General features: G+C 61.4%; 1 protein-coding gene across 4 annotated transcripts in view; it reads right to left on the reverse strand.

Annotated features, from left to right (window-relative positions):
- Positions 1-18,499, reverse strand: part of ARVCF (ARVCF delta catenin family member) — a 50,997-nt gene that overhangs the window by 6,580 nt on the left and 25,918 nt on the right. For 2 of the 4 annotated variants that reach the window (XM_021690883.1, XM_021690882.1), the window contains exons 3-9: positions 14,756-14,983; positions 5,623-5,781; positions 4,914-5,437; positions 3,396-3,895; positions 2,491-2,674; positions 1,569-1,686; positions 996-1,167 (exon numbers count right to left, since the gene is read on the reverse strand). In XM_021690883.1, the coding sequence (XP_021546558.1) occupies positions 996-1,167; positions 1,569-1,686; positions 2,491-2,674; positions 3,396-3,895; positions 4,914-5,437; positions 5,623-5,781; positions 14,756-14,965 (1,867 nt within the window). In that variant the 5' untranslated portion in view covers positions 14,966-14,983. Of the gene's footprint in view, positions 1-247; positions 266-995; positions 1,168-1,568; positions 1,687-2,490; positions 2,675-3,395; positions 3,896-4,913; positions 5,438-5,622; positions 5,782-14,755; positions 14,984-18,499 lie in introns of all 4 variants that reach the window. The other 2 variants (XM_021690881.1, XM_044921289.1) reach the window with 2 other exon arrangements.

Below are 18,499 nucleotides of genomic sequence, written 5' to 3' on the forward strand. Positions count from 1 at the left end.
AGGTTACAGAGAACAGCCCGTTGGCCTCCCAATGAGTCCAGGGCTGACATTCCTGCCGTTGTCATGTCCACACAGTTGTCATGGAGATGGCTGCCCGGGAAAGGGACTGGGGATGGGGCAGGGCCCTGAGGCTAGATCACCCTGTGGTCGTCATGGAGAGTACTGCCTGGACAATAGGGGTGGGCGGCACCTCCCCGGTGCCCACTGCCCCCACCGGGCCTGGACAGTAGGACAAATAGGGACTCACCTTGATGGAACCACTCCTCTGGGCGGCCGGAGGAAGCACAGGAGAGAGGAGACGAGCCTCAGTGGGCAGCACCTACCCCCTTCCCCGCACGCCCTCCCGGGAGGCCTCGACTTCCCACTGTGTACCCTGGGTTGAATAGATGGGTCATGGAACCCCACCCTGATCACTGTGGAGGGCTGAGTGCCCAGAATTGGAACAAGAGAGGGGAGGCCTGGGGTCAGAACAGGTGCACATGGGGAGCGGGGCAGGGGGGGGGAGAAGGTGAAGGCAGTGCACAGACGTCACCCAGCAGGTGCCAGAGAATGTAGATCCTGGGAACCTGCACCCAGCAAATGCCAGGCGGGATGGCACCAAGGCAGGGTGGGGTGCTGCCTCCGGGGCATCTCAAAGTCTCCAGGTGCTCTGTGAACGCCAGGAGGCAGCATCGTCTTCAGAGCTTTCCAAACACGGGCCCAAAGAACCCTTCCCGGAGCTGAGAGACAGTCCAGGCGGCACCAGGGACACCACGTAGGTTCACTCCTGCCCTCCCCCAGGGGCCCCAGAGCGCAGATGAAGGAAGGCTGCCCCATCAGCCGGACAACCCAGCAGGCTGGGTACACCCTCCTTGGCTCCCTGCTTTGCCACCTGCCCATCAGGAGCTGACCAGGTGGTCTCTCCAGCTTCCGTGACAGCCGTGGGTATGGAGACCCTTCAGCCTGGGGTGGCAGGGGGAGTCCTAGAGTGTAGTACCCCAGTCCCTCCCACACACCTTTGGCCTTCTTGCCACCGAAACAGCCAGCGTCATCCCTCCTCCGGCGCTGGGAGCCCGCAGCACCGCCCGGGGGCCCCGGCTCAGCCTCCTGGTACCTGTCGGCCCCAGGCACCTCCTTGTGCACGTGGTAGGACAGGTTCCGCATGATACACACACAATTCTCCACTGACTGTGGGGAGAGGAGAGATGGTGGAGCAGCACCCGGTGGGCACGGAGACTGCCACCCCTCCCCGGGACGCCTGGCCGCAGCCAGTGCGCACAGAAGGAACTGGGGGTGCAAAGATGGGGAGGCCTAAGCTAGGGAGCCCATGGGGGTGAGAACTCCCAGGGAGAGGCTGAGGAAGGAAAAAGGTGGAGAACACACAGCGTGTAGGACCTTGTCTGGGACTTCACTGTGGCCACTACGGGGTGGCCGGTGGGCAGGGCACTGCCCCAGAATGTATATGCCTACTTCTCCTGTGCTGCCCAAATGGTTCAGGGCCCCCTGGGCCCAGTTCCTGCTCCATGTCCCCGACCCTCTGCAGGAGGTTGTGACATGCACCCCACTGGGACCTGCTGGGGCCCCCCCACCTTGTTGTCCGTGTCCTTCCTGCCCACAGCTGACTGCAGGGCGTGCAGCAGGGCGTCTACCAGCCCTTCGCATTCCCGGAGCCGCCGCCGGGCCTCTGCACCATCCGAACTCACGTTCCTGGGGGGCCAAGAGCGAGCCCTGTGAACCCTGGCTCCCATGGGAACTTCCCAGCGCCCCCCACCCCAGCCTTGGGGTTTTGTCTTCATCTGTAAAACCGGCTCTGACATCACCGTTAGGGCTACCGACAGTGTCTCGACCCCTGAGACCCTAGGAGGGAGCCCTGGCCTGGCATCTGGGTGTGGCAGGGGGCCTTCTCTGATGCCCAGCGGAATTGGGAGGGGACAGAAGTGGGTCCAGAGTCCTGAATCCACGCACAGTGACAGTTCTGGGTTCCACCTTACCCTGAGGTGAGGACCGCATAGGGCCACGGGGCTATGTCCTGTTGGATAGACAGGACCATGGGGACCCTGGACCACGTGTGGGGACTCTAGTGATTCCCAGGGTGGGAGGGTTAGGGCAGAGGTCACGAGGACATGGAACGAGGCCTCTGAGGCAGACAGAAGATGAGGGTCCCGGCTCCCCCTACCCTGGCTGTTACAGTGATGGAAGAGTGGGTTGAAGCTGAGCAGGGCTGGAGACATGGGGTCCTACGTGAGAGGGTGGCAGACCTTGTCCAGAGGCTGCCCTTGGGGCCGAGTACAGCCCCATCAGGCCCCATTCTCAGGACTTGGGCAGGAACTGTGACATGGCTGTGTCCCAAGCTCCTAAGACTTGGGTGGCTAATTGTCTTCCATGTTATACCAGACATGAGGACATTCCCAGGTGTGCGTACAGGCTCTGGTGCCTGGCTCCTGCCTCCTCGGCCGGGAACAGTCCTGGGTGGCTGCACAGAGAGTGCCCGAGCCCAGCCCCCACCCACACCTCAAGCAGCCCGATGTGTTCTTGAAGACCGTTGTCCACTCGGCATCTCTCGGCTTGGAATCCTCGTTGGGCTCGCGCTCCCAGCCCGAGTGGGGCACAATGACCTCGTGGGTCAGCGTCTGCAGGCCGTGGTCAATGATGACCATCTTCAGGGGCTCGTAGGATGACAGGTTCCACAGTGTGCCTGCAGGGCGTCATCAACCAGCCGGTGCTCACCACACAGGCAACCTTCCGACCTCCCCATGTGACCTCGCTCAGGACATGCCCCGATCAGACCAAAAGGCAGGAAGTGACAAAAGCCGTGAGAGGTCCTGGGTGCCCACCTTGGCCCAGGTAAGATGTGCACAGGCACCCAACAGTAGCTACCAGCTGCGAGGGGCTGTGACACAGGAAAGGGCTGGCCGGGGGCCTGTGGCTGGACAAGCAGGTGCCTTCTCTTCCCCATCCCTTCTTAGCCACGTGGGGGGGTGGTGGTGGCAGGGGGCCTGTGGCTGACAAGCAGGTGCCTTCTCTTCCCCATCCCTTCTTAGCCACGTGGGGGGTGGCACTACTGCCTCACTGGCGCCACCTAAAGGTGGTCACATGACCCTACCTGGCCAATTGGGGCCCATAAGGCACAATCCCCCAGCACCGGGCCCCATTGGAGGGTGGGACCAGGAGGCTGGACCTGGAGGAGTATGGGGACATGCGGGCAGGTGGAGAGGGGGCCTGCCTGAGAGGCAGCAAAGTCCAGAGGTAGAGAGACTGGGGACCTCTCAGTCTAAGCCTAATGCCTACCCCCGGCAACTGGGCCTCCTGACTAAACGGGCAGATGGTGGTGGCAGCGGGGGGTGGGGGGAGTCTTTCCCTGGCCAAGCCTCACTCTCCTCTCCCTGCCGGACGAGGGGAAGCCAGGTGTCACTCACCTGTGACGAGCTCTCGGACCTCATTGTCCCGGGCAGCCCGCAGCAGGCGCACGAGGGCAGGCACACCGCCACAGTCCCGGATGGCAGCCTTGTTGTCCGTGTCTCGGCCGTAGGAGAGGTTACGCAGCGCCCCGCAGGCCCGCCGCCGCACCTCCGCCCTCGGGTGGTCCAGCAGAGCCACGAGCAGAGGCAGGCCCCGCAGCTGCCGCACGCGGCGCTTGACGCCCTCGTTCTCAAAGCACAGGTGTTGCAGGTAGGCGGCCGCGTTGGCTTTCACAGGGTCCACGGGGTGTCGCAGCATGGCCAGGACCTCCGGCAGCTCGGGGTCCCGCCAACGCGGCTCCTTACGGGCGCTGTCGACTGAGGGCGACCGTCGTACCACTCGGTCCAGGCTGCCTAGGCTGCCCCGTTCTGGCTGGGCCAGAGGTGCTGTCGCAGCAGGAAACGGGGGCCGCTCCTCCATCAGCTCACCGCCATCATCTGCCACATCCTCGTAGGCCCTGTGCAGACAGGCAGGGCGCAGAAACATCTCGGCACTGCCCGAAGATGCCTGCGCGGGAGCTACCCCACTGTTATTTTCTCCAGGGAACCACGAACCCTTGAAGGGTGGGGACAGGCCTACAGCATTGGTACTGGACCCCAAGTACCTGCTGAGAGTCACACCCCAGGCCAGCAACAACTGACTCACAGCCAGTGACATGGCCTAACAACAGCCAATGGTTATCAGGGCTTGGATCTCCCTAAGACGGGAGCTCACTCACTCCCATCACCATGCAGCATTCCCCAATTCTGAGCTAAATGCGTTTCTATGAAACATCTGTCTGTGACTGAGGTCCTGCCCTCCCATGAGGCCCATCTCGGCCATGTGGGATCTGCCAGGATGTGGGGGCAGGAGGTGACCCTCCCTGCACACAGCCATCCTGGTGGGACCATATGAGGGGCATTCAGGCCACCGGTCCCCCGGAGTACAAGATGTCCTTGTGGGTTGTCACCATCAAACCTACTTCCTAGGGCAGGGATTGAGGCTAGGAGGGGTCAGATGTCTTGCCTGCGGTCACACAGCATAATCCATACCAAGGCTGTGATCATGTTCTCACTCTACAGATAGAAAAACTTGAGGGCAAAGGTGACAGAGGCAGAGTCTATGCTGGGAAGAGCTAGATAACCTAGTTTCTGGTTGCTTCTGTACACAGGGGCAATTGAGGCCTGGAGAAAGGCTGGAGCCTCAAACTCAGAGGAAACACTCTGAGCCTCTTGTGTTCCTATCTTCATGGCCGGCTGGCTGGAGCAGGGGTAGCAGGTGTTGGGCACTGTCACCAACTTCCCTAATGCCCCAGACCCACAGGGAGGGTGCCCAGTGTGACTTCCACCATCCCAGAAGCTTCCCTTGTTGCTGTCCTTGAATTGAGGCCAATTCAAACTAACGTGCATAACTAACTTAGCCCCAGCAGCTAGACTTCCTGTGGGGGAGTAGAAGGCAGACTTCCCGGAGGCAGCGGCCAGGCTCAGGGTGCTCACCTGGTACGAAGACCACGTCCACACTCAGGCCTCCTCCTTGTGGCAGTGCCATAGTCAGGCTCCAGCTCCGGGCCACCCTCGTCATCGGCAGCCAGACTGCGGGTGTCATCCTCTAAGCCGTATGGCTCTGCCTGGAAGCGCTCGGGCTGGGAGCGACCGGCTGGTGGCACAGGCTCAGGGCCTGCAGGGAAGGCCTCACGTCGGCCAGGCAGTGTGAAGCAGCCATCGACAGGGCCTGGGCCAAGGGGGCCACGTGCGGGCCGCACACCCAGCCCACGGGAGAGACTGCCGTAGCTGGGGACATCACGGGGCTCAGGGCCGTCGGTAAAGCTGCCCCCGCTGCTGAGGTAGGCGCGGGAAAGCGTGGCTGCCGGACCACCCCCGCGCAACAGGAAGTGCCGGTCCAGAGGGCCGTCTGTGAAGGGGCCTAGTGGGGGGCCGCCGTCCAGCAGGGGGAGGCCATCTGGGCCTACGGGCACCTGGCGCACTGTTCTCGTGGTCACCGTCTTGACCGTCTTCGTGACCTGGTGGGGAAGTGGGTGGCCAGTGGGCGGGCCAGGCAGCCTGAGAGGCCCGGACACTGGCCCAGTAGGGCCAGGGTGTCCTCGGTCTTGCACCCGACCAACAGGTGGCCCCTGGGAGGCCACTCTGTACGTGGAACAACCGTGGCTACACAGCCTACTTGCCCACTGCCGGAGCCTGGCCATACCTTGGTCTCAGTGCGCCGGGTAGTGCCGTCTTCTGATGTGACAATGGACACATGGGAGGTGGGCGTGCCAGGGTCCTCCTCTACTGTCACTGTCTCCTCCAGCACCTCGGGCGCCTCTGACATTGTGGCCAGTGAGGCCTGGCTGCCCGGGCTCTGCTCCTGGGCAAGCGGGGGGAATGGGTGTCAGTGGGAGGACCCAGAGCTTGCCTGGCCCTAGAGTGTAGATGCTTGTGCTGGCCCCAAGGCCAGGAGAGCCTTCTTCCCACCCCTGGAGCCCATGGACCCCAGGGCCTGCAAGCCCCAGCTGGTGAAGACAGCAGCCCGCTCCTGCCTCTGAACGCCATGGGGCTTACTGGCCCTGTTGCCCTATCCCATGGGGACCTCTGGGGGTTGACCTCCCCCAATCCTGGCGCCTCCTGGGACTGAGCTGGCAGATAAAGCCCCTGACCCCAGTGGTGCAGTCTTGGGCAGCCCCATCTGAGCTGCAAGGCCTGGTTGCTACAGGCTCCTGGTGGCCCAAGGAGATTGGTGGGACCTGCAGGTCGAACTCTTGACATGGGTCACTACCCCTGGCTGGGCCCTCCCATGTCCTGGGCCTCCTCCCTGCCCCACCCAAGAAACCTTGAGTGCAGAGGCCTTGAGGGAGCAGTTTCAGCACTGCTCACAGACTCCCCAGGGCCATACCCAGGCCCCCACTGTTCCCAAGGCCAGCTAGACGCCCTCGCAGGACAGAAATACTCAGTTCTCAGAATGCCCAAAATACCCTTGCTCCTTCCGGCCTGGACACTCCTAGGGTACTGAGTGGGCACAGCCTGGCCCTACCTCATTTGGGCCAGTATTTGGTGCTCCCCAGTGAGATGCTGGGTGTTTTATCAGAGCCCAGAGATAGTCAATTCAGGCCAGGTGTGCCCAGTTAGTCCTTGACAGGAACCCTGGTGTCCCCTCCCCATATACCTCCCCCCAGGTCTCCCCAACCTGCAGCTCCCCTTGCCTTCATCCCTGCAGGGGATAACCATGGTGGAATTCCAGGCAAGATAGCTCTGGACAGAAGCCCTTTTAAGGCCCATAAGCCTATGGCCAGACTTGCCAGTGGGGAAACGGAGGCTCAAAGAGGACAGGCCAGTCCATAGCAGAGCTGAACTGACTCTGCTAACTAGCAAAGGGGTCCAAGAGCCAAAGTCCATCCACCCCTGGGCCTCTGACCGCATGGGTCCCCGCACCACACCAATATCCTAGGATTAGCATCTGGCAGGATGGGTAGGGGCTGAAACCCAAGCTGCAGCGGGCAAGCGAGCAGGAGCACATTCCTGGGCAGCGGGGCCAGGTCAGCAGGAGGACAGGCCCTGCTCTGTGGCCCAGATGCTGTGCCTTGAGGAATGGGTCCCCTGTGTGGGCCCCAGGCCTCTGAGGCCCTACACAGAAATGGAGCTGAGGCCCAAGGAAAGCCACACCCCTATCTGCCTGCCCCCAGAGCCCTACTCTGCTCCTGGCCCTGAGCCTGGGAGGTATGCAAGCCTAGGTGCCCAGAGCTGCCCAACGGCCTGCCTCCTGAGGTCCTCAGGGTGTGAAGTCTCCTCAGGTCAGGGTCCTATCCTGACAAAATGCTTAAGCCCCCAATTGCACATAGTGCTGAGATTCTAGGCCCCCGCAAACTCTTCAGGGGTCCAGAGAGGGGCCTGCTCCATGTTAGGACAGGTGTAGCCCCTGGGCTCTGGTGACACAGGAAGGAAGTCACAGAATGCAGCCTCTGCCCCCAGAAGCAGAGGACAACAATATGTGATTTTATAAAAAGGGAAACTGAGGCCTGACAGAAGGGAGAGGCTTAACCAGGACTTCACAAACCATTGACAGGGAATTTCAGGCATCCACAGGGAAGACAGTTCTGCAAGGCCTTTTAGCGATACCTCACCCCTTGTGGGCCACAGCCTTGGCTGCCACTCAGTTTGGGGTTGTAGGTGGAATGCCTGGTGGGGACCTGGCCAGGAAGGAAGAACGATGTTCCCTGAGAAAGAGGAGTAAACTGAGACCCTGAACGGGGACATGCAGCTGGGCTGCCAGGCATGGTGGCCTGGACCCTTCTCTGAGGGTGCTGGGAGCTGGGATGGTTCCGGAGCAGAAGACTCAGGGAAAGCCTGTCACTGCCGGCACCTCGGCGACCCCAGCTGTATTTGGCAACTATGGGAGCAAATGTGTGTCAGGCGCTGAGTTCTCTCGGCTGGGCCCTGGGGGGCCAGGCATAGAGGGGCCTAGGGCCACACCCTGGTGGCTGCAAGTGGAGGGGAGGCGCGAGGAGCAAGACCGACAAGAGGGGACCAGAGCCTGGCCAGGAGGACACGGCCCCTGAGTAGATCTGCATACATGAACACTCTCAGAGAAGAGCCTCCAACTCCCTGGTTAGGGGGTGGGTGTGAGGAGGGAGGAGAAGGAGTAAGCATACCTCAGACCTCAATGCTACTCTGACTCAGTTTATTCTCACTCTAGCCTGTGATGAGGGTCTGACACAGTGCAGTAGAGGGAACAAAGGGATGGGGCCGCAGAAGAGCCAGGAACCCCCCACCCCACAAGGCCTGGCAACCCTGCAGCATCGCCCACTAACGCCCAGCCCAGGCAGCCTAGTAGTGGGATCCTGAGGCCCCAAGAGCCCCCACTGGCAAATGACCTCAGAGAGCTAAAAACAGGCGATGACTTCACCCAGGCTGGCGGGCAGGCGGGAGCGGGAGTCAGCCGATGATCACAGGAAGGCCTGGCCCCTGTTACACACGCCTGGGCACACATGCAGATGAGGACCTGGACATGCGTGCGTGTACCTGGTGCTTCCAACAGGGACATGTGCACAGACGTGTGTGTGTATGTGTGTGTAAGCACCCAGCCTGGCCCCCAGGCCCAAGCGCGTCAATCTGCATGTTGTCCTAACAGCCCCCAGACACAGTGCGCACTGCCCCCAGAGGGACTTGCACATGCTGACACATCCCCGTCACCTCCTCCTGTCTCCCACCCCTGTGTCCAGACTGGCTGGACACCCACTCAACCACCCACTCCGGGGGCTCTCAGAGCTGGCAGCAGAGTGGGGAACCAAAGCCTGATGACCAGCACATAGTTGGCACTCAACAGAGGCAGCTGACCGGGGTGCCTACATCCTCATCTGACCTTGAGACCCTGCTCTAGGGCCACGTGTCCACCTATCCAGGGCAGCACACCCCAGAGACCCCTGGCCCTACAACTCAGGTCCCCCCGGCACTCCAGACATGAGCACCAGCCTGGACACAAAACCCCCAGCCCTTCACATCCCAAATCTTGCCAAATCCTGTCAACTGTATCTTGTCACCCATCCCCAGCCCTAGCTTCATTCTTGCCCCTCTTCCTGGGACCACTGACCTGCCTCCCATAGCCTACCTCCAGGGCCCAAACTGTCCCCCGGCGCTCCCATCCATGGTCCACCTGGTCATGGTCTACAGGCCTGGCCCAGAGTGGGGCTGCTGTCCAGACCTGGGGTTTCCCAGGAGCTCCCTTGAACTTGTGGAAGGGGCCTGGCCCAAGACTCTAAGCCCCCGGGGCCAGAGTGGCCAGTCCTCAGAAAGGTAAACACAGCCAGCCACCACTGCTCTCAAGAGGGTCCCCTAGGCCCTGTCACACACCCAGGGCTTGGCTTCCTCATATGGAAACAGAAAGCACCCAGGATATCAAGGCCAAAGGACAAGCAGGATAGTGCCAGTCCCACCTTCATGGCCAGATCTAAGGGATGTGGGGAGTAGAATACAAGATGTGGGCCAACGTACAGAGGGGCCGCCACCTGGGCAAAAGCTCACAACCACCTCTGAGGTACATGTGGGAATGGCAGAGAGAGGGGACGGGGAAACAAGCCAAGTCTTAATGGGGGAGGGGGGCTGGACTGGAGTCCCAGAGGCACGGATCTATGTCACCAACTGCACTTCACAGATGGTACATATCATGAAGAGCAAGCCTCGAGACAGGTGCCCCACCCTGCCCATGGTCCCACCGTACACACAGGGAATGGGTTAAGGTAGGATCCCACACCTGGCTCCCACAATTCCCAGTCCTGGCCCTAAGAGGGCACAAGACAGCTAGCACTGAATGAATGAATGGAGGGAGGGAGGGAGGGAGGAGTGAAGGAATGAACGTGTTCCCCTATGCCCTCCACCCGAGCACAGCCATCCCTGATAAGAGTCCAAGACAATCCAGGCTGGCATCTCTCTCCACAGAGCAAGCCCTTGGCCACCACAGATGCCCTCTCTTGATGCCCAGAGGCTCTGCCCAGCCCAGGCAGATGGGGAGCTCACCCCTCCAGAGCAGAAGCCGCCTGCCAGGGCCTGCAGTCCACACTGAGTGGCCAAGAGACCAAGGGGCAGTGGGTGCCCACAGGCTGGGGAAGCAAGGTTGTGGGGGATAGCAGGGCTGGCTGTCACCCACCCCAGTTTCTCCAAGCCCAGCCCGCATGTATCAGCTACACAGCAGCCCCAACTCCCCCCAGCTGACCCTTACATCTCTGGGATGGTCAGTGGCCTGACCCTAGGGGCCATACCATACAGCAGGCAGAAACCCAGCTGCCAGGGAGAGGCAGGTGTGACCCTGCCCCCAATGACAAGGGGCCTGGGGCAGTTGCTCCTCCAGTTGGCCTCAGTTTCCCTGCCTGTTACTGGACCGCAAACCCTGTAAGCAGGAGGTGCTGGCTGCCCACATGCCTCCCTCCCGCTCCCTCCCAGCACTGGGAGGCTGACTCCCCGGGTTTTCCTCGGAGACCCCCCGCTCCTGCCTCCGCACGTGGGCAGGGCCCTCCTCCACCCCTCCCCTCACGTGCGCTGCCGAGGCAGACAGGGCTTCCATTAAAGCTCCGGAAGCTCCTCGCAGGTCCCCAGAGTCGGAGCCCGCGCTAAGAGTGCGGAGGGGAGGGGAGGCCCACCGAGCCCCCCGGGGAGCTGGAGGCCTAGCCCGGCTGCCCTCTCCGGACTCCGCATCCCTCCCGCACAGAGGGGCTGCTCAGGAAGGACCTCACCAACCACCCCCACCGCAGGCACCTGTCCTGGGCGCTGCCCTGGGGTGCACCCACCCCGATCCCGGCCTCGCTTCCCCGCGCCGAGTCGCACCGCCCGGGGCCCGGCGCCCGGTCCCCAGAAACCCCGCGGCCCCGCCCCGCGCCTTGCACACCCCCCGGGCGGCGCGCTCACTCCGCCGCCCCGCCCGCCCCGGGGCCGAACGCGCTGGCCCAAAGCGCAGACAATAGCCTTCTCCGGCCGGCGGCTCCGCGGAACAAAAGCGGGTCCTCCCGGGAAGGCCGGCGCCCCGCCCTCCGCCGCCGGGCCCCCGGGACGGTGCCCCCACGCATAAGACCAAGTTCCCTCCAACCTGTCTGAGTTCGGCCGGCATCGGGCCGGGCTCGTGGGTGGTGGGGGCGCGGGCCGGTAAGGACGGCGGCGGCGGCGGCAGCTGAACCGGGCTCGGCTCCGGCGCCTCGGCCGCTCGGGCTCGGGCTCGGCGGACTCGCTCCCCGCGGGGGCGGATCTGGCGGCGGTCACGGCGAGCAGCCAATGGAGCGGGGCCGCGCCCAGGCGGGGCGGGGCGGGGGGCGGGGGGGGGGGGGGGGGGCCCCCCCCCCCCCCCCCCCCGCGCGCGGGGCGCTGCTGTCGCTGCCAGGGCGGGGCTGGGGTCGCCCCTTAACTCCCGGGCGGCCAGCCTGGCCTGGCCTCCCCGTCCCTCCACTTCCCCTGCGGGGGTGACATTTTCCCGCCTAGTGACTTTGGCCGAGTCCTGCTTCCCGGGCCTCATTCTGCCTCCAGTAAAAGAACTCACAGGCCCCTCCCCCTGTAGTTAGGGAAACTGAGTTCTGGCAGAGCTGGGGCCAGTGCGGCCATCCTCTTTGGCACAGGCTGCTATCCTGACCCCAATGTTTCCCCCTGCTGTAAAATGAGGACTGATCAGACAGTAGTTATAGCGATGTCAGCATGACAGAGTCTCTCAGATGTCCCTGATCTGGCCCCAGGCCCTTGCCCAAACCCCAGCACAGCCCCCCAAGTAAGTGCCTTCACAGAGCTCAGTCGGGGCCTGCCAAATGGACCTGGCACTGATCCACTTTGTCTTGGGTTCTCCCCATCAAGACACAGAGGCCCAGGGTTTCCCCTACCCTCTTAGGGGTGTCAGAGCAGATCAAATGGTGTGTGTGGGGGTGCTCAGCAGTTGGGTGACCCTGGGTGAAAGCTCCCGAGGCCAAGAGGGCCTCAGACTCTCTCTCCTCCATGCTTTTGATCCACTGGGAAGTGGTTGGGGGGTGAGGGGAGTGGTATCATAGTGCCTGGTTAATCAGGACTTCTCCAAACCAGGTATGACATGAAGGTACAGCCACACCCTGGAGAGTCTGGCTGTGCTGGATGGAAACCCAGACCCAGAAGGGCTGGGCTGGGCTGGCGCCCTCTTGGGTCATACCCCACAAAGGCAAGCCAATGGCTCGTGTATCCCGAATAAGGAAACTAGGCTCTGAGATGAATAAGGGCAAGGGCGGGTGCAGGGAGGTTCCATGGGTCTGGCAAGACAGAAGGGCAAGGCCTGGGCTTCCTGCGCCCCTCCTGCTTTGCCCCAGACCCCGCTCAGAAAATCCAGCCATCCCCAGGGGCTACCCTTCTTCCTGGACATGCCATGTACATAGGCTATGCAGCCAGCATGCTCAAGCACTCTGGGTGTCCACTGCATGTCCCTCTGAGCCTCTGTTTCCCCACCTGCACAGGGGTGAGTTGCCCTGACCACTGGCCCCCTGTACCTTCCATCCATGGCAGTCCCACAGGGAGCCACCTGGAATAGAAGCAGCAGTAGGAGGACTGGACCACTGCCCTGAAGGAACTTACATTTCAGCTGCTTCTGCCTTCTCCCAAATTTCACCAGCTGCTAGTGCCCCAGCCACATACCCACCTTGGCCTAACCCGGGGCTGGCCAGGTCCCTAAAGGCATCCTCCCGACCACATGCACAAACACACACCCACTGCTTGAGGGCTGGCCCTGCTCCAGCCAGGTGTCTCCAGTGGGGAGCTCTTCCTGCTGGAGGATTAAAGGCAGGTGGCCAGGACAGTGGTGCAGCCTGGGGAGCACAGCCGTAGCCCCTGACCTCTCAACCCCTTAGTCCCAGCGACCTGCCTTGCCACTGGCCCTGAGCTTCACAGACCCCAGCTCTGACCTTGAGGACCAGCTCCAGGCAGCCCTGGGGCTCAGCAGGTAGGTCACTAGGCATCTCCTGCTGAGACAAATCTGGGAAGCAGTTTTGGCATCAGGGCTGCCAGGCCTGGCCAGCGGATGTGGCCCCGCCTCCCCCAATGTCCCATTAGCCCTGCCAGTCCAGCCACAGCCCTGAGAACACATGTTCTCTCCGATCTCACCCTGAGAAAACCATCTCCTCCCAAGAGACAGAAAAATCAAGGGCAGGCCAGGAGGACAGTGGGCGGGGAGAGGTCATAGCCTGAGGTCTTTAGTCCACAGCCCCCAGGAGGCCAGGGCAGCTCCAGGCTATGGGAACATCTTTCTGTGGGGGCACTGACCCTCAGCAGGGCCCTCTGGGCTGGAGGCTAAAGCCCTTTCCAGCCTGGGAGGGCTAGAAAGAGGGCCTGGCGCCTGAAGGATGGCCTTGAGGTCACTGACTGCCACTGTCCCCATGTGGCCCAGCTGGGCTGTTCCACTCCCCACCACATCTGGGGGGTGCAGGCCTCACCCTCTGGGGTGCCTGAGATCCAAGGGGTGGTGGGGGTGGCTCTTGCACCTAGACCCACCCTGCCTCAGTCCTGGCCTCCTGTGGACTGGCTCCTTGGCCCACCTCAGCACCAAAGGCTTGGAAAGACAGCTTCCCAATGTTGGGGCTGCTGGTGGGTCTGGGCCCTCTGGAGACTATATACCATACTGGGTTGTGCGTGTGGATTGCCCACTGGCAGATGAGACCACCAAGGCTCTGGGGGTAAAGGTCACTCGCCAAGTTCCCCAACCTGACATGGACTGCTGCTTCTGGGCCCCACATGCCCTGGCTAGGCAAAGCTAGCCCAACTGGGTCAGTCTCACCCGAGACCTGCTCCCTCTCTCTCCAGCCACAGAGGTGCAGGCGGCCCCAAGCTGCCAACAGCATGTCTGGTTCCCTGGAGTGGGGGCCCAGTGACAAGAGCATGTGCTGGGGGACATACTGGGAGGAGCTCTGGCTGCCAGGTTTAGGAGGGCAATGGTGAGGGAGCTGAGTCAGAGAAACAGAACACCACTGGGAGGGCCCTCTAGGGTCACTCTGTGAGGAACCCTGGGGACTCAGTAGGCCGTGGCCCCCTAGGCCTCTGGGTCTGGTAGTGAGGAGGTGCAACAGTGAGAGGTCTGTGGGGTGGAGTCCCACCCAGGGCCCTCCTTCTCCTGGCTCCTGGGACAGCTCTGCCCTGCCTATCCCCTGCCTTGTGCCTCAGTCAGTACTGTGATCTGAAAAATCACACCAAACTCCAGGCCTCCCACGTTTTCTTGTTCTGCCCCTACCATCCCATAAACCAAGTGCTCTTGTGCCCCATCCATAAGTCAGGCACTGGGGTACAGTGGCTGGAGGGAGGGGTCCAGGCCATTTACTCCTGACTTTAGAGACCTTAGGGCCTGGCCACAGAGGAGATAGGGCTTCACGCCTCTTGGGGCTGAGCAGGGGCCTGAGCCCAGTTTAAGGGCATTGGCTGGTGGAGAAATGGAGGCTCCAGGTCACCCTCTGAGATGTAGGCAGAGCCCGGGGCCTTGCTCAAGCCTTCCTCTAGAGCTGACTCACTGATGCATACGACGAAGGATGAAACCACGGCAAGGAGACTCCAGGGCGGATAAAACCCTCAGTGTCACCAGGGTGACTGCAGAGCTGCCCAGAATAGACCTTGCCCAGCTACCTGGGCTCTGAGGACTCACTTGAGTGGAGGGTGCCATTCTGAGGGTTGGGCTGTGTCCTGCCCATTCATCACATGGTGTCCTGCACACCGAAGTGAAACTTCCAGCCCCCTTGGGATCCCACTCTCCTCCCCTCCTCAGAGGCCTCAGGATATCTTGCAATAAGTCATTCAATACTGGCTTGTAGTCCAAGGCCCCTTGATTGTTTCCCTACTTGGCCATTTTCACCCATTTGGAGTCACTGGGGTGTTACCTGCAGGACCAGCTGTTGCCAGGCCATTGGCAAGGGCTGCCCACTGCCCACACCACCACTGCCCATGCCAGGCTGCTGGGCACGCTCCAGCTGCAGGGCAACATGGCGCCGCTCCTGCTCCAGGGCTCGCGTCAGTCGCTCAAAGCGGGCCTCCTGCTCTTTCACCGAGGCCAGAATGCTGGCAGCCGAGTGCACGTTGCAGTCCTCCATGACCAGGATGCCAGCAGGCTGCAGGCAAAGCAGAGCAAGGTCAGGGTGGGGCCAGGACAGAGGCCTGGAGAGGTCATCATAGGCCCCATGCCCACCCCACTCACAGATCATACAACTCATTCCCAGACCAGAGCATCCAGCTCTCCAGAGAGAAGCCGCATTGATTAAATTCTAAATTAAAAGCCATTAATCCGAGGCTGGCTGGAAGCAGCCGGCTCCCTCCCTGTGGAGTGTGGGGGCTCTGAGCTGGGAGCCCCTGCTTCCTGCCAGGTTCAGCAGAACCACTGACTGGGCGTCCCAGAGCCCTCTGGGAAGGGAAGGGTAGGAAGAGCTGGCGTGACCACCTCTCAGGCCTCCCAGGCCCTCTGCTGCCCACAGCGCATGCCAGCTCATCCCAACCTCATGGGGCCAGCACAGGCCCAACTCTCGGAGGCAGTGCTCCGGCCCAGAGAAGGCAGGGCCCCCAGCCATAGCCACACAGCTGGTGCACCAGTGGGCAGGGAGAGAGAAGCCGCTCCACAGCTGCCAGGTGGGCGGGACACCTGGGCAGGTGAGGGGATGACACCGGCCTGCGGACCAGCAGTTAGGCCTCCACTCACAGCCACGCTGGCTGGGAACAAGGGTGCTATCTACCCACATGACAGAGTAAAAATTGAGTACAGCCTGGTTGGGATTCTGCACTCAGAAGTGGTCCAGGAGCCTCACGCCGGATCTGGAGGGAAGGTGGAGGGCAGGGTCCCAGGCGTCTGAGGCCCAGTCTGTGGGGAGGGTCAGGCCTGCCTGGGCCCCTGCCCAGTGCTGCCCCTGAGGGCCCCAGGGTGGTGGGTAGGGGTGTCAGGGACTCAGCAGCTGCAACCACAAACCAGCACTCTTCTTGCTGCTTGCTCCCTGGCTGCCCAGCATATTTGTTCTTCATGAGCAAAAAGAAGCAGGGGAAGTATATGGAGCCCAGACCTGCACATAGCAGCAGGCCAGCAGGCGGGGTGCAGGCCATTTGCTCAGGGCCTCCTCCTGGTCCAGCCCACACCAGCCGGCTGAGGCAGACTCTGCTGGCCCTGGGGCCCCTGCACAACACAGGGCTTGAGCTTAGAGACACAGAGCAGTGGGCAGCACCCTTGGAAGGCCAGCTGCAAGAACTGAACCCTAGAAAGGAGGGGTCAGTGCTGGGCCTGGCCATCGGTACCAGCTGAGCCAGGGACAGGGTTGGGGGGCATGCGTGTACATAGAGTTGAAGACACCATGGAGCCCAGCCCACTGTGAAGCTGGGGAAACCAAGGCCCAGTGAAGCAAAAGGCCAGCAGAGGTCCCAGAAGCTAAGTTTCATTTTCCCAGCACCTGTCACGCAAATAAAACGGGCAGTGTGACCCAGCAGAGGGGCAGCGAAGTCAGTATGTTGGGCTGGGAGAGGCGGTGGCCATCATGGGGGGAGGGGAGGAGCTTGGGGGGATGAAGAAAGTGAGGTATAGACTGGGTTCTTTGGCCAGTGGGGAGTAAAGGACAAAGAGCATGGCATGTCCACGGCTGTGGGCACACAGCCTCCTGGGCACACCCACTGCTACCTGGGTACCGGCCACAGATGCACACAGCCCCACACTTGGTGCCACTCAGACAGCAGAGTAGGCCTTGTGCATGGATGGACTGAAGCTGGTGGCCGGCCCCAGGCAAGCATGGTGGGGTCTTCCTCCCTGGGGGCAGGGGGTGGAGCCAGGTCACTCAAGCCCTTGGTCGAAGTATGGGTCTCAAGGCCCTGGGAGGCTCAGATGGTTAAGCGTCTGCCTTCGGCTCAGGTCATGATCCTGGGGTCCTGGGATCGAGTCCCGCATTGGGCTCCCTGCTAGGTGGGGAGCCTGCTTCTCCCTCTGCCTCTGCCTCTCTCTCTCTCTCTCTCTGACTCTCATGAATAAATAAATAAAACATTAAAAAAAAAAAAAAAGGATATCTGTGGGCCTCATACCTAGGAGGTGACTTCCTCCTTCCTTGTGCCAGGACATGGGTTCCTGACTGACCTCAGGCTCCCCTTCAGACCAGGCTGGGGCTGCAGACCCTGAGGACAGCCCCAGCCTCCAGCTTCCCTGCCCTGGGCCCTCCAGCATGTTCCAACTCTGGGCTCCAAGGAACTCCCCCGTAGAGGGGGCCCACTTGCTCTGGCAGGGGCCCAGAAATCTAAGGCAGTGAGAAGGTAGCCAAACCCCACAATGACCTTCCCATTGCCCAGTTCTCTCAGCTGGAGCTAAATGACTGTGTGTCTCCCAGGAGACACCCCCAAATGCCAGCCAGCTTGGAGGAAGAGTTCCGTGTAACCATCCACAAAGAGCAGAGACTCTGGGTCTGGGGCCCATGCTCTCTGCCTCAGCCCGACGGTGCATCCCTCTATCTGCATGTGGGTGGGGATGCTGGGCCTGTAGTCCACAGCCTCCTCACCTCGGTGGCCTTGAGGGCAGCCCTGGGGTATGCAAGAGGGAGGCTGCTGGCTGGCGGCATCTAGGAAGCAGGGAAGACCTAAGCCTACTCCCCTGACATGGTGGCCTTCCTGGGTCCGAGGTATACAGCCTGTGCACAGGAGCACGTGTGGGTACAGGTGAGCTGGGCCAGCACTCCAGAGGGTGGCTTTTCTGATGATAACTCAAAATGCTATTTTTATATTAAAACAATAAATATGTAATGACATGGAAAGCAAACTGTACATGAATTTTTTTAAGATTTTATTTATTTATTTGAGAGAGAGAGCACAAGCAGGGGGAGGGGCAGAGGGAGAGGGAGAAGCAGACTCCCCGCACAGACATGGGGCTCGATCCCAGGATTCTGGGATCACGACCTGAGCCAAACGCAGACGCTTAATGGACTGAGCCACCCAGGCGCCCCTGTACATGATTTTTTAAGACTGACCACGAGACTGTAAAGACATCATCCCCAGAGGGGCATCAGGGAGGGGCCCTATCCTGGGGAGGGCCCGAGGCCAGCAGGGAAGTGCCATGCTTTCAGGGGTCTCAGCTGACCCTTAACTTCCTCTCTGGCCAGTGTCATCACAGCTTCCATTCACCTGGCAAGGGCCCCACACTGCCCATCAGCCAGAGCCCTCACAACCCTCATCCAGACCCCAGCTGCTGGCTTTGCAGTCCCTGGTGCAGGCTGCTCACCATGCCCAACCTCCCAGGAACGAACATGGAATGCAGAGCCAGCCTCACTGGCCCCAGGCAGGAATGAAGGCAATGAACCTGGGGTAAACCTATCTTTGCCTGGACATCCCACAAGTGATCCCAGGTGGACAGATTGCTGAATGGATGAAGGGATGGAAGGACAGAAGGCTGGATGGATGGGGAGATGGATGAACGAGTCAATGGACGTGTGGATAGGAGGGTGAGTAGGTGGCTGTGCAAGAGGATGGTGGTGGACAGAGAGGTGGGTGGAGAGTCAGATGGGCAGGTGAATGAGTAGGAGGTGGGTAGTGGGTGAATGGGTATAAGGTGGTGGGTGGGTGGAGAGTCAGATGGGCAGGTGAATGGGTGTAAGGTGGTGGGTGGGTGGAGAGTCAGA

Source organism: Neomonachus schauinslandi, chromosome 14 (genome assembly GCF_002201575.2).
Source record: "Neomonachus schauinslandi chromosome 14, ASM220157v2, whole genome shotgun sequence".
Lineage (NCBI taxonomy): Eukaryota > Metazoa > Chordata > Mammalia > Carnivora > Phocidae > Neomonachus > Neomonachus schauinslandi.